Source organism: Oratosquilla oratoria, chromosome 26 (assembly GCF_046742065.1).
Source record: "Oratosquilla oratoria isolate Oo_2021 chromosome 26, ASM4674206v1, whole genome shotgun sequence".
Taxonomy (NCBI): domain Eukaryota; kingdom Metazoa; phylum Arthropoda; class Malacostraca; order Stomatopoda; family Squillidae; genus Oratosquilla; species Oratosquilla oratoria.
In genome coordinates this window covers 7,239,418-7,264,471 of record NC_134802.1, presented here as the reverse complement: position 1 = coordinate 7,264,471, position 25,054 = coordinate 7,239,418, and the positions used below count along the sequence as shown (strand labels likewise).

The 25,054-nt window shown below is 39.9% G+C and overlaps 1 protein-coding gene across 13 annotated transcripts in view; it reads left to right on the top strand.

The window, feature by feature from the left end:
- LOC143039374 (uncharacterized) overlaps nt 1-25,054 on the top strand; it is a 1,426,499-nt gene that overhangs the window by 509,600 nt on the left and 891,845 nt on the right. For all 13 annotated transcript variants that reach the window (XM_076209287.1, XM_076209284.1, XM_076209291.1 and 10 more), the window contains one exon: nt 9,675-9,882. In XM_076209287.1, the coding sequence (XP_076065402.1) occupies nt 9,675-9,882 (208 nt within the window). The remainder of the gene's footprint in view (nt 1-9,674; nt 9,883-25,054) is intronic.

Genomic DNA, 25,054 nt, shown 5'->3' with positions numbered 1-25,054 from the left:
TCTTACCTGAGTTATTTGCCATTTTAATTCTAAATGTATTAAATCCTGTTTCCTTGTGAAACAATTGACTCGTAGCCTGCTAAACCAAGGCTATTTTCGAATCCAGAGTGGCCAGGACGGTTCCGATGGGGTGAATAGGCGAGAATATCTTCATCCTTAGATTTCTCCACCATCAGTGGGAAAGGCAGCTATTTCTGTCTTCTAAAACTTAAATCAGTCCTTTAGCACACTAATCCACAAATCCTCGTTGCCCCTGTAGCATTGTGTCGGTGAGGAAAGTTGAAAAAACGGGGTCTTGCTTTCTTGATTTATTAGCAAGCGATGTAAACAAAACAAGCAACGTATCAGACGTCTTCGTATCAGTACTTTGACATAAACAAAAGATGTCTACATAGGATTCAATTAGATACGACTAAAGGTGCTGTATAGGATCTAAACCTATTACAAAGTATAAACATATGAGAATCACATATATAAGGAATCTACAGCACCAGTATATAATTCTTTAACACCATTTACATATATATAAAGATATAAGACAATCTCAATTTACCACACTTGTGTATGCTTATTGCTTATCTGTACTGCCCAATTGCTTTTATTAATATTATTATTGTTATAATCATTATTATTATCATTATCATTATTATTATTATTTTATTACTAGTAGCAGGTTTTGAAGATGATAATGATGACCTTTCTGGTTTTGAAGATGATTAAGTGTTTCCCCATTTCCTTGTGTTTACTCGTATATTTAAGTATAATGACAGAATGCTTTTATGAAAAAATTCTACTTTACCTTACTTTCTGCTTTATGTACTACTGGCTTTATTTTTGTATCCAATGTTTTGTTATTATTGTGATTGCATTCATGCCTATACTAAAACTTGCTTAATTCTTGCTATTGAGATGCCTTGTGTATGCTTATTGCTTGTCTGTACTGCCCAATTGCTTTTATTATTATCATTATTATTATTATAATTATTATTATCATTATTATTATTATCATTATTATTATTATTATTATTATTATTTCCTGATATTGAGCTGTCTTGTGTATGCTTATTGCTTGCCTCTACTGCCAAATTCCTTTTATACAGCTATGTTTCTGCTTGTGTAATGTACAGCTAGACTGTTTTCAACAATATATGCTTAAATACACTAAAAACTTTTTTCTTTAATCTGACCTGCTGAAATGGGTGTGTGTCTTATATGCCGTCAAATACAGTATATGAAATATGTGTTTCTACCTGCCAGATAATTGGCCAGCCATCTTTCAGTATTGTGCATGTGTGTGTTATAAATTAGCTTGTGAGATTGTGATGGGGAATGACATTGAAAGCTTTGATAACATCTAGTACTATGAGACATGTTCTATATTTACCTAGTTGTATTTTACAGGAAGGGGAGTTATGCTTGAGGTAACTCATTTTTGTATCTTGCAAGATCAAGTTTGTTCTTAAATTCTTGTATTGTGTTTACACATACTATTTTTTGTCCAATTTGTTCCATATATCGATCACTCTGTGTGGGAAGCTATTCTTTTTCAAGTCTCTTTTGTAGCTGTCCTTTTTGAGATTTATTGCATGTCCTCTTGTTTTTCCTCAGTCACACTTAAGTCCTCTCTATCAAGGCATTCTTTTCCTTTCATAATTCTGTAGATGGTTAGTAGGTCCCCTCATTCTCTTCTTTGTTCCAGGGTTGGCAATTCCAGTTTGGCCAGTCTTTGTTCATATGTCAGGTTTGAAAGTGTTGGGGCCATCTTTGTCATTGCTCTTTGTATTCTTTCTAATTTTCTTACATTCTTTTTTGTACTTGGTGACCATATCAGCGCTGTATATTCCAGCTTTGACCTCAGCTCAGTCCACTCAGTCCGCTCGTGACCTCAGCTCAGTCCACTCGTGACCTCAGCTAGAGACCTCGTCTTTCTCCACAGACACCAGCTAGCGAATACCTGTGAAATTTATATCTTCGAATAGTGTTAAGTGATTGTGTTGTGTTTTTGTGATTGTATACGTATAGCGCTATACAGTTACAGATATAAGATAAAGTGTAGTGTTCTATTTAAATTCAAAACTGTTTTCTGTTACTGTACTCCAAAGGTAGGAGAAATAGTATAAGGTAAGCAGAGTAAGCTTCGCGTATTTAGTTTATTAGAGACCGCTTTGATTTTTTGTTGTTGTTGATTTGCATTTTCTCTTTGCCGTTTTTATTACTAAAGGGGGAGCGAAATGGCTTGTGAAGGTTGCGTGAACCTAGAGGTCCGTCTCAAGATGTGTGAGGAGGAAATTCGTCTTCTCAGGAGTGCGCTCCGTGAGAAGAGTGAACCCTCCCCACAACCCAAAGAGCGTTCCACTTCTTCCCCTACTGTCACTGCCATGAGCGAGTGGCGCTCCGTGGGGTCCCGTTTGTCGAGCCCGCGTTCGGTGGACGTGTGCCCTGTGGAGCAACCGCTGGCTCTAGCCAATTGTTATGCTCTACTGGAGGATGAAGTGGCTGAACACCAGGAGTTCTTGGTGGCGGGGGACTCCATGGTGCGAGGCTATGACGACATCCTGCAGTGGAAGACTAAGCGACGTTTCAAGCTTGTATGTCAACCGGGCCGTGGGATCGTCGATTGTACCCGGTCCATCAGGGAGCAAGGACGGAAGAACACGGTTACGATTGTTCATACGGGAAGTAACGATGTAGGTAGGGTGAAATCAGAGGAGCTTGTTCGGAATTACAAGGTCCTCCTTCAGGAGATGAAGGAACGTGGGAGCCGTCACGTAGTCTGTGGGATCCTCCCGAGGATCTACGCAGGCTCGTGTTGGAACAGTAGAGCCATAGGGATCAATGATAGGATATCGCAGTTGTGCACACAATTGGGATACCACTTTCTTGATCCTTGGTATCTCTTTTCTAGGCACCATGACCTTTATGCTTCTGATGGGATCCACCTTACCCGCAGAGGCAAAGATGTTCTTACAAACCTCATTGTGGGAGTTTGTAATGAATTAGCTCCTTTTTTAGGGTAGAAGCCCAAAGGGAAGGGGAAATAGAATGTACTTGGGAAAACAGTGTAGAGTATAGCATTAATGTAGAACAATGTGCCAGTATAGGACAAAATATAATTTTAGGATATAATGTCGCTAGAGGACGAAATGTCACATTAGGATGTAATGTCATAGGACAAAATGTCCCAATGGGATGTAATGACAGTGGAGGACAAAATATCATGATGGGAAGTAATGATAGTGGAGAACAAAATATCACAATAGGATGTAATGATAATGGAGGAGAAAATATCACGGTAGGATATAATGTCAGTAAAGGACAAAATATAATTTTAGGCAGGGATACCGGACAGAATGTCCATGAAGGCCAAAATATCATGATAGGATGTAATGACAGTGGATATAATGTCGCTAGAGGACGAAATGTCACATTAGGACGTAATGTCATAGGACAAAATGTTGCAATGGGATGTAATGACAGTGGAGGACAAAAGATCACGATGGGAAATAATGATAGTGGAGAACTAAATATCACGATAGGATGTAATGATAATGGAGGAGAAAATATCATGGTAGGATATGATGTCAGTAAAGGACAAAATATAATTTTAGGAAGGGATACCGGACAATGTCAATGAAGGCCAAAATATCATGATAGGATGTAATGACAGTGGAAGACAAAAGATCAAGATCACGATGGGATGTAATTATAGTGGAGGAAAAGATATCACGGTAGGATATAATGTCACTGGAGGACAAAATATAATTTTAGAAAGGCATGCCGGACATAATGTCACTGAACGACGGGAGGCCAGCGTGCATCACGGTGACGTAGGGGGACAAAATGTACAAAAGAGATCGGATGACCGTGATCAACCAGATGTCCGTGATGGGGGAAATGTTAATTTTGATGGGAGAAATGTTAATGAGGCATTGAACGTCAATGAAGGACCAAATAATAATAATATAGAGCAAGGTATAAATGAAAAAACAAAATGATAATGTAAGACATGATATTGAAATTCAAAATGTGTCAAAAAGAAATAATCACGAGTTTCTTAAAACCATGTACTTTAATGCTCGTAGTATTAGAAACAAATTTCAAGAAATACAGGCATATGTCAAAAGCGAAAATCTCGATATGAAAGGAATAACTGAGACATGGTTAAATGGTACAGAGTTCGAAGCTGAATTTAATATTGCGGGATTTAAACACTTTCATCAGGATAGAAACCACAAGAAAGGTGGGGGTGTTCTATTGTACGTTAAAAACAATGTTCATGCTTGTGTTTTAGAGAAAGTGAAACAGGATGGATATGATAGTTTGTGGGTTGAGTTAACCCAAACAAATGGACAAAAAATGAATATAGGTGTAATATATAGGCCAAAGACATTATCATTAGCAGACGACAAACTGTTATTTCAAGAACTGTCTAGTTTCTGCAACTGGGATTTATTGGTAATGGGTGATTTCAATTTTACTGACATTGATTGGATGACCCTTGAACATGGCCATAGGTAGTCGCTTGTTTGATTTTCTTGGTGACAATTACTTAATTCAGCATGTAAGAGAGCCCACAAGATATGGAAACTTACTCGATCTTTTGATCACTAGCCGCAAAAGCATGATAACTGATGTAGAAGTCGGTGAATCTGTTGCAAATAGCGATCACAACCTAGTTAGATTCAAACTCCTAAACAATTTTAGAATAGATACTTGTGTTTCTAAAATACCCGATTTCAGTAAAGATCAGTTCATAGGACTACGTCAGGAGCTTCAGCTTACAGATTGGGAGGCAAAATTAAACGAAAGACCTGTAGATCAGATGTGGGAAATATTTCAAAATACGCTCACTAAGATGATTCAAACTTACATTCCTTTTAAGGACAGACGTCCCCAAAATCAGGCTCGCCCAAAGTGGCTCGACAAAGAAACTGAAAAAAGTATTGCTAAAAAGAGACAGGCTTATAAGAAATATAAGTGCTCGGGTGCATCTAATGACTATGAAAGTTATGTATCAATACAGAGAGATTTAAAAAAGACAATAAGAAAAAGAAAACGACAATACGAAATGAACATCGCTGATAAATCCAAAGAGAATCCCAAAGAATTCTATAGTTACATTAGAGATAAAAAGGTTGTTAGGAATCACATTGGTCCACTATTATCTGCTGACGGTCAACTTGAATATTCAAATGAAGGAATGTGTAATATCTTAAACAATTATTTTAGCTCGGTATTCGTAAACGAAACACCTCAAAGTGAATTCCAAACTGAAACCTGTGAAAAGTCTAGGGTAAACTTACTACGGTAAATATAACAAAAGAAAAAATTAAAAGGTGTATAGACAAACTCAAAGTTAATAAAACACCAGGGCCTGATGGTTGGCATCCAAGAATCTTAAAGGAAATGAAAAATGAGATTGTTGTTCCATTAGAAATTATTTTCAAGAAATCCATCATATCCGAAGATGTACCAAGAGAATGGAAGCTAGCTAACGTTACTCCCATATTCATAAAAGGTGACAAAAAGAAACCAAATAACTATAGGCCTATAAGTTTGACTTCAATCGTAGGAAAAATAATGGAAACTATCATCAGAGAGGCTATCGAACATCATTTAGAAAGTAACCGTTTGATAAATGATAGCCAGCATGGTTTCAGACGGAAACGTTCTTGCGTGACTAACTTACTCGAATTCTACAACACAGTTATCTCGAATTATGACAAAAGAAACAATATAGATTTAGTATATCTAGACTTTGCAAAAGCTTTTGATACCGTCCCACACGAAAGACTACTTACTAAATTAGCTTTGCATGGAATAAGTGGTAGCCTATTAGGTTGGACTAGTAATTGGTTGAATGGTCGAAAACAGAGAGTTGTTTTAAATGGAAAAACTTCTGGATGGAAAAGTGTTGCAAGTGGAGTTCCTCAGGGTTCCATTCTTGGGCCACTTCTATTCATAGTATATATAAATGATATAGACCATGGACTAAAATCTACTGTTTCCAAATTTGCTGATGATACAAAACTGTGCGGAGTGGCAAATGATTACTCAAACTAATTAGATATTCAAGAAGATTTAGATCAATTACAGCAATGGTCTGAAAAGTGGCTAATGAAATTTAACACAAGTAAATGCAAGGTAATGCACATAGGTAAAAATAACAGTAAGTACAATTACAAGTTATTTGGAAATTCGTTAACAAAAGTGGATAGTGAAAAAGATCTCGGCGTAATTATCAGTAACGACCTCAAATCATCCAAGCAATGTATTTCAGCCTCTGAGAAAGCAAATATGATTCTAGGACTGATTGCGTGATCTTTTGATTTCAAAAGTCCATCACTCATTAACAAGCTATATAAATCATTAGTTCATCCACATTTGGACTATGCTGTTTCCGTATGGTCACCGAATCTCATTAAAGACATTGACAGACTGGAAAAAGTACAATGGCGAGCCACAAAACTGATTCCAAATATAAAAAATAAATCATACGAAAATCGACTAAAACATATGAATCTGTTTTCCCTAAAAAAGCGTAGACTCAGAGGTGACTTGATACAGGTCTTTAAAATTCTAAAGGGAATTGACAACATCAAAAGTGACAAAATTTTTACATTGAATGAGAATCAGACAAGAAACAATGGTCTCAAACTGTCCGGAAATAGATAGAAACAACTCTGCCAACCGTGTAGTTAATGAATGGAATAAACCTCCTGCACAGGTAGTGCAATGTAGTTCAGTTCGAAGCTTTAAGAATCATTTAGATAAATACCTAAGTAAGATGCTGTAATGATTATAATTTATCTTATATTATTTGTTTTTGTTTTGTTATCATTTGTCTGTCTGATTTTCATTTATTATTAGTTATATACTTATATGTCAATTTATTATTATTTACTATTTACCTGTTTGTTTATTATTTAACTATACCTATGCATTTATTTATGTAATTTGTTATTTACATTATCATAGTTTTTATTTATTATTTTATTATTAATATGATTTTTTTTTTTGCATCCGACCTAGATATGGATCAAAAGGTCTCCTGTCGGCATGCTCCGCCTTTGTAATCCTTTGTAATATTTTCTTAATCATTTCCTTATCCAGGTATTTAAAAGCCACTTTTATTGATCTCAACAAATTGTATGTTTCTCTGACTATTTTATTTATATGTTTATCTGGCGACATGTCTTTGGTGATGATTACTCCTAGGTCCCTTTCAGAATTTACTTTCTTTACTTCTGTTCTGGCAATTTTATACTGTCCTGATATCCTATTCCTGCTTTTCCCAAATCCGATTATACTGCATTTCTTGATGTTGAATTCTACTTCCCATCTCTTGCTCCACTCTGAGACTTTGTTCAGATCACTCAGTAACAAGTCACATTCTATTTCAGAGTTTATTCTCTTTAATAACTTTGTGTCATCTGACCCCTGTGGGATGCCGCTACTCATTTCTTCCCATTATGAATATTTGTTGCTGAACACTGCTCTCATTTTTCTTCCATATAGGAAGTCCTCCATCCAATTCTATAGTTTTCCATGTATGCCTCCTATTGTTTCCAGTTTATATAGAAATTTTCTGTGTGGTACCATATCAAATGCCTTTTGTAAGTCCAGGAAGGCACAGTCTGCCCAGCCATTTCTTTCTTGCAATATATCTATCAATCTTGAATAACAAATCAAATTAGTGAAACATCATCTTCCTTGTCTGAATCCAAACTGCCTCGGGTTCAGTATATTGTTCTCCTCCAGATATTTTGTCCATCTGTCTTTGATGATTCACAAATTTTAACTATTGTATACATTAGGGACACCGGTCTATTATTTGTTCGGTCTTCCTTATTTCCCCACATATATATTGGCATTTTTCCAGTCTCCTGGTAATTTTCTTTCTTTGAGTGAGCATTCAACTATTTTGTATATTTTTTCTATTAGTTCATCTATACATTCCTTTAGTATCCAGTTTGCAACTCTGTCCAGGCCATGTGACTTTGTTAACGTCAAGCTTTAATATTGGATTCCTTATTTCATTCTGAGAAATATTTTATTCTTTCATTGGAAGAAATCATACGCCATTTCTTTGATCACAGTTTTGTTGAGTTTCATTTTCTTTGGTAAATACAGATTTGAAATGTTTGTTCATAATATCTACCATTTCTACATCTTCTGTTTATTCTCTGTTACCTTGACGTAATTTAAGTATTTCCTGTTTATTTTTTAGTTTGCCATTTAGATATCTATAAAATAATTTGAGTTGATCTTTACACTTGTCTATTATGCATTTTTCATAATTTCTTTTTTCTTCCCTATATATATGAAACATGAGATAAGCATAAGATAAAGGAAGCAAAGAGGAGAGCAGATGTGAAATGGGGTAAGAGTATGACAGAAAACTTTGAAAGCAATAAAAAGATGTTTTGGAAAGAAATTAAAAGAGGAAGAGGAGGTGAATCAAGTAGAGGAGAAAAGGTAAAAGGTACAGATGGAGAGATGATAATGGAAGAGAAGGCAGTGAGAGGAAGGTGGGCAGAGTATTTTAGGGAGCTGCTAAATGTGAAGGAGGATAGGGAGGGAAAGGTAGTTGCAGTGGGAAGCGCTAAGAAAATGAGAGTGATGAGTGAGGAAAATGGAGGAGAAATAGGGAAGGATGAAGTGAAAGCAGATGTTAAGATGATGAGAGTAGGTAAGGCACCTGGTCTGGATGGATGCCATGCAGAATGTCTGAAGAAAGGAGGTACACTTATGGTGGACTAGCTGGTGAGGTTATTTAATGTTTGTTTGAGAGGGGTAGAGTACTGGAGGAGTGCCCGTATAGTTCCACTTTACAAGGGAAAGGGGAAGAAGTGTGAGTGTAGTAGTTTCAGAGGGATCAGCTTGTTGAGTGTAGTTGGGAAGGCTTATGGGAGGGTCTTGATTAAGAGGATTAGAAGAGGAACAGAGAGAGTAATTGGTGAGGAACAGTGTGGGTTTAGGACAGGTAGGGGTTGTGTAGATCAGATTTTTCTGGTAAGACATATATGTGAGAAAGCTATAGGAAAAGGTAATGATGTTTTTTTGGGCTTTTATGTATCTGGAAAAGGCTTACGACAGGGTAGACAGGAAGGTACTACAGATATATGGGATAGGAGGAAAGCTGTTAAGAGCAGTCTAGAGTTTTTACGAGAGTAATAGATCTTTTGTTAGGATTAGAAATGGAGAGAGTGAATGGTTTGAGGTAAAGGTGGGACTTCATCAGGGATGTGTTATGTCACCCTAGCTGTTCAATCTTTACATGGATGGGGTGGTGCGAGAGGTGAATGCAAGGGTAGTGGGTCAGGGATTGGAGATGATTAAAGAAAATGGAGAAAAGTGGGAGGTGAGCCAGTTGTTGTTTGCTGACGACACTGCTGTAATCAGGAGACCTCTTCTGTCAATTCAATATATTCCCATTAGTGACCTGAACACTGTAATGACATCCCCCCTTCTCTTCAGTGTTTCAAAGTTGGCAGACCCAGTACTTTCTCATATGGTTTATGAATTCATTAAAAGAAGGAATATTGCCATAGGATTAGAAATGGGTTCATGTGGTACCAATTCACAAAGGTGAAAGGAGTAGGTGTATGCTTTGACTCAGGCACCATTTTTAAAAGAAAGGCTGTTTTAGTATATTTATTAATATTTTTCAGTTGAAAATAACATCAGAAATGGCAAAAGAGAGATGGACAAATATGAGTTATGAGTCAGATTCTCCACTGCATTCCTCTTGTGAAAGGCTCAAACCAAGATTTGCATGGGAATTACTTGCTCGTGATACAGATCTTATTACCATGCCTACAATACTTCGCAGTCAGATAATAACTCCTCAGCCAGGAGGAATTTACCTCAGCACAAAGGGTGAGTGTATCCATGCTTATGAATATAATATATATAATTTGTGTATGTTCTAAATACAATCCAAGATGTGCCATTGAGATTATATATTTATTACCTAATTTATGTTTAACCTCTCCAATACAAGTCAAATTCTCACAGGCAGCATTAGCTGCCTGAAGTACAATGATGCATCACAATACTCACTTAAAATATATAGTTGCAGCTGCATTACTCATTCTCTTTCACTCTGAACATTAATAACCACAGAAAATATGATCAGGCCAGCTCACAGAATATGACAGTCACTCAGCTATAACTACAAAATAGATATAAGACACCAACACCAGTATCCTCATATACCCACTCATGTCTCATGACACCTATGTAGGCATCATTGTATACATACATATATACCAATATATACCAAAGACATTTTCCCCCTTACACGGGGGGTAGCCAAAAAGAGAAAGGCATAGAAATCACTCCCACCAATTTCATTTCCCATATATTCCACTCCCCTCCACCCTCCTCCCTCCCTCCTATCTTGGCACCTCCTGGATGATGGGTCATCCCTGCATCCTGTCCACTGCCCTGGGTAAGAAGCAGTATCGCAAGACACAGCACATCCACAGCAAGGCCGCTTCATAAATTCGGCGACCCCCCCTCTCCGTCCCCTCATGCAGGAAAGGAGAAGACGGGGAGAAAAACCTTTGGGTTGCATCAAATTTTTACTCATACATACTTCCTCACCCTCCATCCCCCACCCACTCCCCCTCATGCATCACAGCCTCATCTATACACAACCCTTCTCCATTCACCCCTATCTTCTGTCCTCTCCCGTCCTTCCTCTACAGACATTAATCTCTTTTGTAATGCCCCATACACCCCATCCATCCATCTCATCCTAGGACGTCCCCTCATATTCACTCCTTCCACTGCCTTCCACACTTCTTTTACTAATCTTTCTTCACTCATTCTTTCCATGTGTCCAAACCATCCTAATACTCTTTCATCAACTCTATCTCCCAGCTCCCTTTCCACCCCTCTTCTCCTCCTCACCTCCTCATTTCTCACTTTATCTAGCCTAGTAACCCCTATCATACTTCTCAGACATTTCATCTCAAACACATTCAAACTCCTTCTCTCTTCCTCTCTCATGTTCCATGTTTCTGCCCCGTACATTGCTGTTGGCACAATCACTCCTTCATACAACCTCCTCTTAGCATCCATTCCCAGATGTCTGTTTCTCATTGTTTTTTTTTAATCCACCAAGGCATTTACTCACTTCTCTCAATCTACATTCTACCTCCACCCCCCCCACTCCTCCCTTTCCTGTCACATTCGCACCCAAGTATCTGAAACTATCCACTTCCTCCAGTTTCTCACCCTTAATGCTCACTTCCAGCCTACTGTCACTCTCTCCCCTTGTACATCTCATCACCTTACTTTTGCCCACATTTATCTTCAGCTTTCTTCTTTCACACACCTTCTCAAACTCTGTCACTAACTTCCTCAATCCCTCCTCTGATCCTGCTACAAGCACAGTGTCATCAGCAAACAACAACTGGCTCACTTCCCACTTTTCTCCATTTTCTTTAATCATCTCCAATCCCTGACCCACTACCCTTGTATTCACCTGTTGCACCACCCCATCAATGTAAAGATTGAACAGCCAGGGTGACACAGCACACCCCTGACGAAATCCCACCTTTACCTCAAACCATCCACTCTCTCCATTTCTAATTCTATCGCAAGCTCTACTACTCTCATAAAAACTCTTGACTGCTCTTAACAGCTTTCCTCCTATCCCATATATCTGCAAGACATCCCACAGTGCCTTCCTGTCTACCCTGGTGTAAGCCTTTTCCATATCCATAAAAGCCCAAAAAACATCCTTACATTTTCCTATAGATTTCTCACATATCTGTCTTACCACAAAAATCTGATCTACACATCCCCTACCTGTCCTAAAACCACACTGTTCCTCACCAATTACTCCCTCTGTTCCTCTCCTAATCCTCGCAGTCAAGACCCTCCCATAAGCCTTCCCAACTACACTCAACAAGCTGATCCCTCTGTAACTACTACACTCACAGTTGTCCCCCTTTCCCTTGTAAAGCGGAACTATACAGGCACTCCTCCAGTCCTCTGGTACTCTACCCCCTCTCAAACAAACATTAACCTCTTCACTCCGGGGCACATTGCACGTCTGGCAGCATTAGCTGCCCAACGTGTGATGTTGCGTCATAATAATCGCATTATAAAAAATAAAGTCAGTGCTCAATCGTTCGTTCTCTTTCACCCATGTATTTTGATAACCATAGAAAATTGATGAAGCCAGTTTAGAGAGAATGGAAATTACATAGGTACGAATACAATAAATATAATCAAGATAGCGACGTCGGCATCCTCGAGTACCCACTTGCTCCTCATGCCGCCTACGTAGGCATCACCGTATGGAAGTGGTTAAATAACCTTAACAGCCAGTCCACCATAACTGTACCTCCTTTCTTCAGACATTCTGCATGGCATCCATCCAACCCAGGTGCCTTACCTGCTCTCATCATCTTAACAGCTGCTTTCACTTCATTCTTCCCTATTTCTCCTCCATTTTCCTCACTCATCACTCTCATTTTCTTAGCGCTTCCCACTGCAACTACCTTCCCTTCCCTATCCTCCTTCACATTTAGCAACTCCCTAAAATACTCTGACCACCTTCCTCTCACTGCCTTCTCTTCCATTATCATCTCTCCATCTGTACCTTTTACCTTTTCTCCTCTACTTGATTCACCTCCTCTTCCTCTTTTAACTTCCTTCCAAAACATCTTTTTATTACTTTCAAAATTTTCTGTCACACTCTTTCCTCCTTTCACATCTGCTCCCTTCTTTGCTTCCTTTATCTTATGCTTAACTTCCTTTCTCTTTACTTTGTACCTCTCATACGATTCCCTCATCCTATTTTGTAGCCAATCTATGAATGCCTGCTTCTTCTCTTCTACACCCTTCTTTGCTTCCTCATCCCACCACTCACTACCTTTCTTTCTATTTCCCCCTGCCCTCCTTCTTCCACACACCATCTTTGCACACTTTATGACTCCCTCCTTGAACCATCCCCATTCCTCCACTCCTAGTTCTACTCTATCCTTTACTCTCACCCACTCCTCTCTCAACCTCTTCTTATACTCATTCTCCTTTTTTTCCTCATTTAAGCAGTTCACTCTAAGTACCTCCCTACCTTCTGCCCTTTTCCTTTTTCTCCACCTATTCTCCACTTTCAATTTACCTTCCACCAGGAAATGATCTGATATTCCCCCACTCTCTCCCCATAGAACATGTACCTCCTTAACTCTTCCTACTATACCCCTGGTCACCACTATATAGTCCATTAATGCTCTATCTGCCACCCTTCCATCCACCACCCTCTCCCATGTGTACTTATGCTTGACTTTCTTCTTAAACACTGTATTTGCTATCATCAACTCTCTTTCAAGACACATCTCCATCAATTCTCCACTACAATTTTTGCCTCGAACTCCATACTTACCAATCACTCCAATTGGTTCATTTCCTACCTTAGCATTAAGGTCTCCCAATACAACTACATTGACATTTCTCCCTAATCCCTCTATGCACTCATTTATATCTACCCAAAATGCCTCCCTTTCCTCTACGCTCTTTTCATTACCAGGCCCATAGGCACCTACAAAAACCCACATCTCCTTTCCCAGCTTCACAGAGAAAATGATGTGTGGCTCTGGTCCATAGGGGTGCCCCATATAGACCCTAAAGTATCAACTGCTTGCTACTTTGCCCCAATAACATGCAGCCAATACCCCATTGTATGTAAGGGATTAAAATGATATAAAGTATACTTTGAGTATCATGGTCCAAACACCAAAAAATTAAATTATACCAAGAAGAATTTATCTGTGACTGCATTATCTATCTATATGCCAAAAGACTACTTCCCCCTTATAAGGGGGAAGCAAAGACAGCAAAGGCATGAACCTACCCTCTACCCATCCCATACTCTTCTAACACTCATTTGTTTTACTTTTAAAAATCTCTTAGCTACTTGTGGATGAAGGCCCACCCTTGACCTCTGGAAAGGGTGTACATTAAGCACCCATATAGACCCTAAAGTATCAACTGCATGCTCAGTGATGCTCAGTGATGAATTATGCGAGTCCTGCATGGGCTCCTAATCTCAGTGAGACACACCACAACACCCTTCAAATCATACAAAACAAAGCCCTAAAAACAATTACAGGCTGCACAAATACATCACCTACAGACCATTTACACCATGAAACAAAAGTCCTCAAAGTCAAGGACCACCTCGACATGAGAGGCACACAAACACTCGCTGCAGCCACCACAAACACATCACACCCGCTACACTACATAGCAGAACACCCACACACACCAAGAAACATTAAAACTACACCCATAGACCTTTATTACACACAGATACTCTCTTCTCTTCCTCCACAACCACCAAATACCAGCCTCCGGAAACATATTCATAATCATATCACTCACCGCTCCATTAACACTCTGAAAGACAACACACTGCTACATGCCAGACCCCCTGATATCCACCCTTCTGAATCCTCTCTCCCACGTAAGGACAGAGTCCACTTGGCCAGACTGCGATGCGGTCACCACCCAGCACTTCTAAGCTACCAGAAGAGGCTGGACGACCGTGTTGTGAACAGCTGCCCAGGATGTAACACTTCACCCCATACCATACAACACATAATGGAAGACTGCATTATACACAATCATGCACGCAAACAACACAACATACACTCTATAAAGGATTTGTGGGAAAACCCAGTTTCGGCTGTGGCCTTCCTTGGGGAGACGGGACTGCTCGGACAGACAGTCTAGGGAACGACAACAACAACAACTGCATGCTACTTTGCCACAATAACATGCAGCCAATACCCCATTGTATGGAAGGGATTAAAATGATATAAAATATACTTTGTGTATCATGGTCCAAACACCAAAAAATTAAATTATACCAAGAAGAATTTATCTGTGACTGCATTATCTATATGCCAAAAGACTACTTCCCCCTTATAAGGGGGAAGCAAAGACAGCAAAGGCATGAACCTACCCTCTACCCATCCCGTACTCTTCTAACACTCATTTGTTTTACTTTTATAAATCTCTTAGCTCCTTGTGGATGAAGGCCCACCCTTGACCTCTGGAAAGGGTGTACATTAAGCACTTGTATAAACAAAATGTAGTGAGGCAAAAGATACAAGAGAAAAAGCTTGGAAAAGATGAAAAAATGAAAGAAAAAAAAATGGGTAAGTGGCAAATATACATGAAACTGGGAAATGAATATGCAAAAATACACAGAGAAGGAAAACAAAACTATGAAAAAGCCATAATAGATCAATGTAAGGATCAGCCTTGATTTGTTTTTATTCAAGGATAATAGACATAATACAAGAAAGGGACAGATGAGCAGATTGTGCTTTTCTAGATTTCCAAAAGGCATTTGATAAGGTATCACACAAAAAACTAATAAGAAAACTTGAAACAACAGGAGATGTACAAAGAAAATGGATGGAAGATTTCTTGAATGGGAGAAAAATGAGGGTGGTAGTTAGAGACAGAACTTGACCAGGGAAGAAATGATAAGTGGAGTCCCACAAGGTTCTGTACTAGCTCCAATAATGTTTGTCATATATATGAATGAAATGGATGAAGGTGTTGAATGTTATATGAACTTCTTTGCAGATGACACAAACAAGAGAGAGAGGTAACTTATTGATATCTATAAAATCATGAAGGGCACAGAAATACTCAATAGAGAGGACTTGTTAAATTGGGACGAGAAACACAAGAGGACATGGAAAGAAACTCAAAAAAGACAGTTATAGAAGAGATTTGAAGAAAAAAGAAATTCCGCACAGAGTGGTGGACACTTGGAACAAACTGGACGAAATAATAGTATGTGCAAAAACCATTCATGAATTTAAGATCAAACTAGACACTGTGAGATACAAAGGCAGGACACCATGAGCTTAGCTCCCCTTCCCATAAAATACAACTAGGTAGATAAACTAGGTAAATACTAAAGAAAATAAGTATAGAGAAAGACTGTGAATCACTTCAGAGAGATCTAGATAGTCTGGAAATGGAGCCAAAAGTGGGAAGTGAACTTCAACAACAAGAAATGCAGTATAATGGAGTTTGGAAAAAGTAAGAATAGAATATCAAGGCAATATAAGGTTGGTACCGTCTGGGGTATTGGCTGCTTGTTATTGTGGCAAAGTAGCATGCAGTTGATACTTTAGGGTCTATTTGGGGCGCCCCTACGGACCAGAGCCACACATCATTTTGTCTATGATAGAGGAAAACTCTGTTCATAGAGAAATGATGACACTTTTATACTACGACTGTCCCTCCGTTATGCTGTCCCCCAACCCCTTGTTGCTGTCCTGTACCATTTCTCTGATTATTCTTTTTCTGTGATGGGGGAATTCCCTGTGGTGGGGGAAAAGAATACTGCCACCAAGAATTTCCACTTGGATCGTAAGAGGCGAGAAGAAAGGGACGGGGATTGGGACTAGGCATCCTTCTCCTTGTAGCCCCACAGGGGACATTCCTAAAAGAAAAAGTAAAGGCATAAGAGGGTCTGGGAGTTTTCAGACCAGCACCTTAAGGTTTGGGTCTTTTAATGTGCATGGATATGGTACAGATGAGAGTAAAAGGGAAGAGATAGGTAGTATGTTGTGAGAAGAAAGATGGATGTGTTGGCTTTGAGTGAAACTAAGTTGAAAGGAAAGGGTGAGTGTAAGTTTGGGAGTGTAAGTGGGAGGTTATCAGGAGTGAAGAGAGGGTGAGGGAGGGAAGGGGTGGCTATTCTAGTAAGTGAAGAGATAGGTAAATGTGTAGTGGAGTGGAAGGAGGTTTCCTCAAGGATAATGTGGATGAAGGTGAAACTGGGAAAGGAGATGTGGGTCTTTGTAAGTGCATATGGGCCTGGCAGTGAGAAGAGTGTAGAAGAAAGGGAGGCCTTTTGGATAGATTTAAATGAGTGCATAGAGGATTTAGGAAGAAATGTCAATGTAATAGTACTGGGAGACCTTAATGCTAGGGTAGGAAATGGTCCAATTGATGGAGTGGTTGGGAAATGTGGAGTTCCAGGAAAGAATCATAGTGGAGAGTTGATGGTGGAAATGTGTCTAGAAAGAGAGTTGATGATAGCAAATACAGTGTTTCGGAAGAAAGTCAAGCATAAGTACACATGAGAGAGGGTGGTGGAGGGAAGGGTGGTAGATAGAGTGCTAATGGATTATGTAGTGGTAAATAGGATTATGATAGGAAGAGTTAAGGATGTACATGTGCTAAGGGGAGAGGGTGGGGGAATATCAGATCATTTTTTGGTGGAAGGTAAGTTGAGAGTGGAGGATAGATGGAGAAAGAGGGAAGGGACAAAAGGTAGGGAGGTTCTTAGAGTGAACTCTTTGAATGAAAAGGAAAAGGAGAAGGAGTGCGAAAAGAAGCTGAAGGAGGAGTGGGAGGGAGTGAAGGATAGAGTAGAGCTGGGTGTGGAGGAGGAATGGGTATGGTTCAAGGAGGGAGTCATAAAGTGTGCAAGGATGGTGTGTGGAACAAGAAGGACAGGAGGAAATAGAAGAAAGGGTAGTGAATGGTGGGATAAGGAAACAAAGAAGGTTGTAGAAGAGAAGAAGCGAGCTTTCACAGATTGGTTACAAAATAGGACGAGGGAGTCATATGAGAGGTACAAAGAAAAGAAAAGAGAAGTAAAGCAAAAGGTAAAGGAGGCAAAGAGGAGAGCAGATGTGAAATGGGGTAAGAGTATGACAGAAAATTTTGAAAGTAATAAAAAGATGTTTTGGAGAGAAATTAAGAGAGGAAGAGGAGGCAAATCAAGTAGAGAAGAAAAGGTAAAAGGTGCAGATGGAGAGATGATAACACTGGCCTGCGTTTAATTTTTTTTTCTCCAAAGGTCGAAGGTTTTTCAAGTGATTTCTATGGTTTTTTGGTGCGCTGAATCCAAATATGCCATCCGTTTCCTTAGATCAGGTCTAGTTTTTGAGATATGAGAAGTGCGACTTTTGGGCCTTGTATAGTACTAAGTATAAGGAAAACGAGGCTGCAGGTATAGCCTATTCTTATTTTTTTTTGCATAAAAATTATACTGTAGCACCCTGAAACTGATACTGAAACCTAATGATGTTTTTGTTTACTTTCAGGAAACTGAAACTGAAACTGCATTGACTACATTGACAAACTGCATTGACAACACTGAAACTGAAAATGGTTTAGAAAAGTGTGATCTCCAATCAATGTGACTGATTTGATAAGAATCTGTGCTTTTTACAAGAATCTGTGCTTCTTGTGTTTCTATTTTGGACACGTATCTTAGATTGACAGAAAATGGAACGCAAATGCACAAATCATCCTGATAGGTTCTGCTACATATGTGGTAATGTGATTCTTCCTCGTCGACTAGCAAATATAACTGATTTTGTGAAGAAGGCATATCATGCTTACTTTGGAGTTAAGCTTGGGGACCAGGACAAGCCATTTGCACCCCATGTTAGCTGCAAAACATGTGTCGAGAACTTGCGTGATTGGAGAAATAAAAAAAGGAAGAGTATGCCATTCGCTGTTCCAATGGTTTGGAGAGAGGGTAAAGATCATGTGTCAGACTGCTATTTCTGCATGACTAATCTTAAAGGAGTCAACCGCAAGAACAAGCATTGTATTCAGTATCCTAATGTTCCGTCTGCCATACGACCAGTCCCTCATGGTCCAGGCCTGCCCGTTCCCGAGCCAGATGTTGCTATGGAATCTAGCTCTGAATTGGAATCTGATAACGCAGTAGACAGGGCAGAGGGTGGAGAATACATGCCAGAAGAGAATGACCGGCCAGTGCCTCTAACACAAGCAGATCTCAATGACCTGACACAGGATCTAAACCTATCAAAGGAATCAGCACAGCTTCTGGGTTCTCGTCTTCGTGAGAAAAATTTGCTAGCACCTGAGACAACATTCTTTTGGTACCGAGAGCGTGAAAGAGAATTTAGACAGTTCTTCACAACCCAGAAAGAATCGTCATTAGTTTACTGCAACAACATTGCTGGTTTGATTCAATCAGTGGGGCTGGACTATGTTGCTACTGAATGGAGACTGTTCATCGACTCTTCCAGCAGAAGTCTCAAGGCAGTCCTCCTTCACAACGGAAATAAATACTCTTCAATTCCAATCGGTCATTCGGTGCAAATGAAAGAAACTCATGACAACATGGATCAGCTACTGTCTGCTCTGAACTACAATGACCATGGTTGGTTGATCTGTGGAGATCTTAAGGTAGTTGGATTGGTTTTGGGACTACAGGGTGGGTACACAAAGTATCCATGCTTTTTGTGTTTGTGGGATAGTCGGGCTGATGATCAACATTTTGTCAGACAAGAATGGCCACCACGACAACGTTTGGAACCTGGTTCACACAATGTTCAGGCTTGTTCTCTTGTTGAACCAAACAAGGTCTTACTCCCACCTTTACATATCAAACTGGGACTGATGAAGAACTTTGTGAAGGCAATGGACAAGGACGGCATGGGATTTACTTTTCTTCAGCAGAAGTTTCCTCTGGAAAAAGCTTAAGGCTGGCATCTTTGATGGGCCTCAGATAAGGGAACTTATGAAGGACTCAATGTTTGACGATGCACTGAATGCAGCTGAGCTGTCCGTTTGGTGGTCGCTTAAGTCAGTGATAAGAAACTTTCTAGGAAATAACCGAAGTGCAGAATACGAGAAAGAAGTCGATGAGCTCTTGAACAGCTATAAAAAATTAGGGGCTCGCATGTCAGTCAAAATGCACTTTCTACGGTCCCACTTAGACTATTTCCCTCAGAACTGTGGTGACTTCAGTGGATGGATGCATTGCAGAATGTCTGAAAAAGGGAGGTACAGTGATGGTGGACTGGCTGGTGAGGTTATTTAATGTTTGCTGGAGAGAGGGTAGAGTGCCGGAGGACTGGAGGAGTGCCTGTATAGTTCCTCTTTACAAGGGAAAAGGGGACAAGTGTGAATGTAGTAGTTTCAGAGGGATTAGGTTGTTAAGTGTAGTTGGGAAGGCTTATGGGAGGATCTTGATTGAGAGGATTAGGAGAGGAACAGAGGGAGTAATTGGTGAGGAACAGTGTGGATTTAGGACAGGTAGAGGTTGTGTAGATCAGATCTTTGTGGTAAGAAAGCTATAGGAAAGGGGAAGGATGTTTTTTGGGCTTTTATGGATCTGGAAAAGGCTTATGATAGGGTAGACAGAAAGGCACTGTGGGAGGTTATGCAGATATACGGGATAGGAGGAAAGCTTCTGGGAGCTGTCAAGAGTTTTTATGAGAGTAGTAGAGCTTGTGTCAGGATTGGAAATGGAGAGAGTGAGTGGTTCGAGGTAAAGGTGGGACTTCATCAAGGATGCGTTATGTCGCCCTGGCTGTTCAACTTATACATGGATGGGGTGGTGCGAGAGGTAAATGCAAGGGTAGTGGGTCAGGGATTGGAGATGGTTAAAGAAAATGGAGAAAAGTGGGAGGTGAGCCAGCTGTTGTTTGCGGACGACACTGCGCTTGTGGTAGGATCGGAGGAGGGATTGAGGAAGTTGGTGGCAAAGTTTGGGAAAGTATGTGATAGAAGAAAGCTAAAGATAAATGTGGGTAAAAGTAAGGTGATGAGATGTACAAGGGGTGAAAGTGTGCAGTAGACTGGAAGTGAGCATTAAGGGAGAGCGACTGGAGGAAGTGGATAGTTTTAGATACTTGGGTGCAAATGTGGCAGGAAAAGGTGGAGTGAAGGTGGAGGTAGAATGTAGATTGAGAGAAGCGAGTAAATACCTTGATGGATTGAAGAGTGTAATGAGGAATAGACATTTGGGAATGGATGCTAAGAGGAGACTGTATGAAGGAGTGATTGTGCCAACAGCACTGTATGGGGCAGAAACATGGAACATAAGAGAAGAAGAGAGAAGGAGTTTGAATGTGTTTGAGATGAGGTGTCTGAGAAGTATGATGGGGGTTACTAGGCTAGATAGAGTGAGAAATGAGGAGGTGAGGAGGAGAAGAGGGGTGGAAAAGGAGCTGGGAGATAGGGTTGATGAAAGAATATTAGGATGGTTTGGACACATGGAAAGAATGAGTGAAGAAAGACTAGTAAAAGAGGTATGGAAGGCAGATGTGGAGGGAGTGAACATGAGGGGACATCCTAGGATGAGGTGGATGGATGGGGTGAAGGGGTCTTTGGGGAAGAGGGGAATGTCTGTTGAGGAAGGATGGGAGAGGACAGAAGACAGGGGTGAATGGAGAATGGTTGTATATAGATGATGTTGTGATTGCATGAGGTGGAATGGGCGGGTGGATGGGGGGGTGAGGTAGTATGTGTGAGCAAAATTTGACGCAGCTCGAAGGGATTTCTCCCCGTCCTCTCCTTTTATGCAATGGGGGGACGGAGAGGGGGGGTTAACTGATTTAATGAAGCGGCCTAGCTGTGGATGTGCTGTGTCCTATGACACTGCTTCAGACCCAGGGCAGTGGACAAGGTGCAGGGATGACCCATCATCCAGGAGGTGCTAAGATAGGAGGGAGGGTGGAGGGGTGTGGAGTGTATTCAGGGATGGAATGGGTGGAAATGATTTTATACCTTTTCCTTTTTGGCTACCTCTCTTGTAAGGGGGGAAAAAGCCTTGGTATATGTATGTATGTATGTACAAAGAAATAAAAAAAGTTAGCTCGGAAAAGGACCTAGGAGTAATTATTAGCAAAGACATGTCACCAGACAAGCATATAAACAAAATAGTCGGAGGAACCTACAATATGCTAAGAACAATAAAGGTGGCCTTTAACTACATGGATGAGGAAATGGTAAAGAAAATATTAGTCATGCTGATAAGACCAAGATTGGAGTATGCTATGACACTATGGACACCTAACAGAAAATGGAATATAAAGAAATTAGAAAGAATACAAAGAGCAATAACAAAGATGGCACCAACCTTTTCAAAATTGACATACAAACAAAGATTGTCCAAACCAGAACTACTAACCCTGGAACAAAGAAGAGAAAAATGAGATCTACTAGCCATTTACAGAATCATGAAAGATATGGAAGTCTTTGATAGAGAAGAACAAATAAGATAATCACAGAGACAGACATTCATAACAATGACAATAGTGATTCATCAACTTTGTATCAAACAGTGCAGAGTAACAAAAAATAAATAAATTTCTGGGACGGACTGTCCAGTGGAATCTCCCAAACCTACTTGAACAAATGAGCAATAGCTCAGAAATAATAGAATGGAAACCTTACATTAGAAATCAATAGTAACATTACTAAAAAAAAAAAAAAAAAAGGCCTAGCCCTTCCATTGGAAAAGAACCCTAAAATTCTAGGCCTCACATTTGTTACTTGTATATCCTTCAGTCCACAAGTCAAAGAAATGTCAGTAAAAAACAAGAAAGTGACCCCACAAAAATCCATTGTAAGCATGGGCTTTGGACAACGGAAAGAAACTCCGATAACTTTCTTCAAAAAGTTCATGAGAACCACTCTCATCTATGCCTCCACAATATGGTTCCCAAATATGAGCAAAACAAACACAACCTTTCATAATCTCTGATGTAGATGTACAGCACTTTTTAGATAAATTCAAAGGAAACACCTAGCTTGTATTTACATTTGGGAAAGAGAGCTGTGTTTATTGAGTGAACAAAATTATAGAATAGGGTAAAATCATTGTTAAATACAAAAAATGGAGAATGATGAAAAATTGAACCAATGAAGAGAAGATTGGATATAAGCAGAGTATAATCACCATTGGGGGTCATACCTAAGAAATCTTGTATGGTTGATACCCTGATATAAACTCAAAGGTTTGATAATGTATTTTCAGGGTTTATAAAAGCAAGAGGAATACTAGGTAGAGGTTTAGAATTGGAAAGAGAATCTAGATATAAAAATGTCCTAAGAAATTGGGAGATTGCAGAATTGATTGAGGAACTAATGGATCTGAAAGCTGAATACAGGACAATATGCAGAGAGGTGAACCAACTAAAAAGAGCTAATGCCGAGATTAACAGGGAACATAATGATCTAAAAAAGAAATTAAACATAGAAGTGGTGGGGGGAGAAAAATACTGCCAACAAGTCTTCTTCCCACTTGAATTGTAAGAAGCAACAAAAACGGGACGGAGATTAGGACTAGGCATCCTTCTCCCTGTAGCCCCACAGGGGACATTCCTAAAAAAAGTAAAGGAATAAGAGGGTCTAGGAGTTATCCAACCAGTACCCTAAGGTTTGGGTCTTTTAATGTGCATAGATATGGTACAAATGAGAGTAAAAGGGAAGAGATAGGTAGTATGTTTGTGAGAAGAAAAATGGATGTGTTGGCACTGAGTGAAACTAAGTTGAGAGGCGGGGGCGAGTGTGCATTTGGGAGTGTAGTTAGGAGGTTCTCAGGAGTGAAGAGGGGACGAGGGAGAGAAGGGGTGGCTATACTAGTAAGTGAAGAGATAGGTAAATGTGTAGTTGAGTTGAAGGAGGTTTCTTCAAGGTTAATGTGGATGAAGGTGAAACTGGGAAGGGAGATGTGGGTTTTTGTAAGTGCATATGGGCCTGGTAGTGAGAAGAGTGTAGAGGAAAAGGAGGCTTTTTGGATAGGTTTAAGTGAGTGCATAGAAGGATTAGGCAGAAACATCAATGTGGTGGTATTGGGAGACCTTAATGCTAGGGTAGGAAATGAACCAATAGACAGAGTGGTTGGGAAGTGTGGAGTTCCAGGAAAGAGTAGTGGAGAGTTGATGGTGGAGATGTGTCCAGAGAGTTGATGATAGCAAATACATTGTTTAGGAAGAAAGTCAAGCATAAGTACACATGGGAGAGGGTGATGGATGGAAGGGTGGTAGAGCGTTAATAGACTGTACAGTGGTAAATAAGAGTATAGTAGGAAGAGTTAAGGATGTATATTTTCTAAGGGGAGAGAGTGGGTGAATATAAGATTTTTTGGTGGAAGGTAAGTTGAGAGTAGAGGATAGATGGAGAAAGAGGAAAAGGACAAATGGTAGGGAGGTGCTTAGAGTGAACTGCTTAAATGAGAAAGAAAAGGAGTAGTACAAGAAGAAGCTAAGAGAGGAGTGGGAGGGAGTGAAGGCAAGAATAGAACTAGGAGTGGAGGAGGAATGGGAATGGTTTAAGGAGGGAGTAGGTGTGCAGAGATGGTATGTGGAGCAAGGAGGGTGCGAGGAAATAGAAGGAAGGGTAGTGACTGGTGGGATGAGGAAGCAAAAAAGGTTGTAGAAGAGAAACGTGCTTTCACATATTGGCTAAAAAATAGGATGAGGGAAACATATGAGAGGTACAAAGAAAAGAGAAGAGAAGTAAGGCATAAAATAAAGGAGACAAAGAAGAGTAAGAGTATGACAGAAAATTTTGAAAGTAATAAAAAGATGTTTTGGAAAGAAATTAAGAGAGGAAGAGGAGGTGAATCAAGTAGAGAAGAAAAGGTAAAAGGTGCAGATGTAGAGATGATAATGGAAGAGAAGTAAGAGGAAGATGGGCAGAGTATTTTAGGGAGTTGCTAAATGTGAAGGAGGATAGGGAAGGGAAGGTAATTCCAGTGGGAAGTGCTAAGAAAATGAGAATGATGAGTGAGGAAAATGGAGGAGAAATAAGGAAAAATGAACTGAAGGCAGCTGTTAAGATGATGAGAGCAGGTAAGGCACCTGGGTTGGATGGATGTCATGTAGAATGTCTGAAAAAAGGAGGTACAGTGATGGTGGACTGGCTGGTGAGGTTATTTAATGTTTGTTTAAGAGAGGGTAGAGTGCCAGAGGACTGGAGGAGTGCCTGTATAGTTCCACTTTACAAGGGAAAAGGGGACAAGTGTGAGTGTAGTAGTTTCAGAGGGATTAGCTTGTTAAGTGTAGTTGGGAAGGCTTATGGGAGGGTCTTGATTGAGAGGATTAGGAGAGGAACAGAGGGAGTAATTGGTGAGGAAGAGTGTGGGTTTAGGACAGGTAGGGGTTGTGTAGATCAGATTTTTGTGGTAAGACAGATATGTGAGAAAGCTATAGGAAAAGGTAAGGATGTTTTCTGGGCACTGTGGGAGGTATTGCAGATAAATGGGATAGGAGGAAAACTGTAA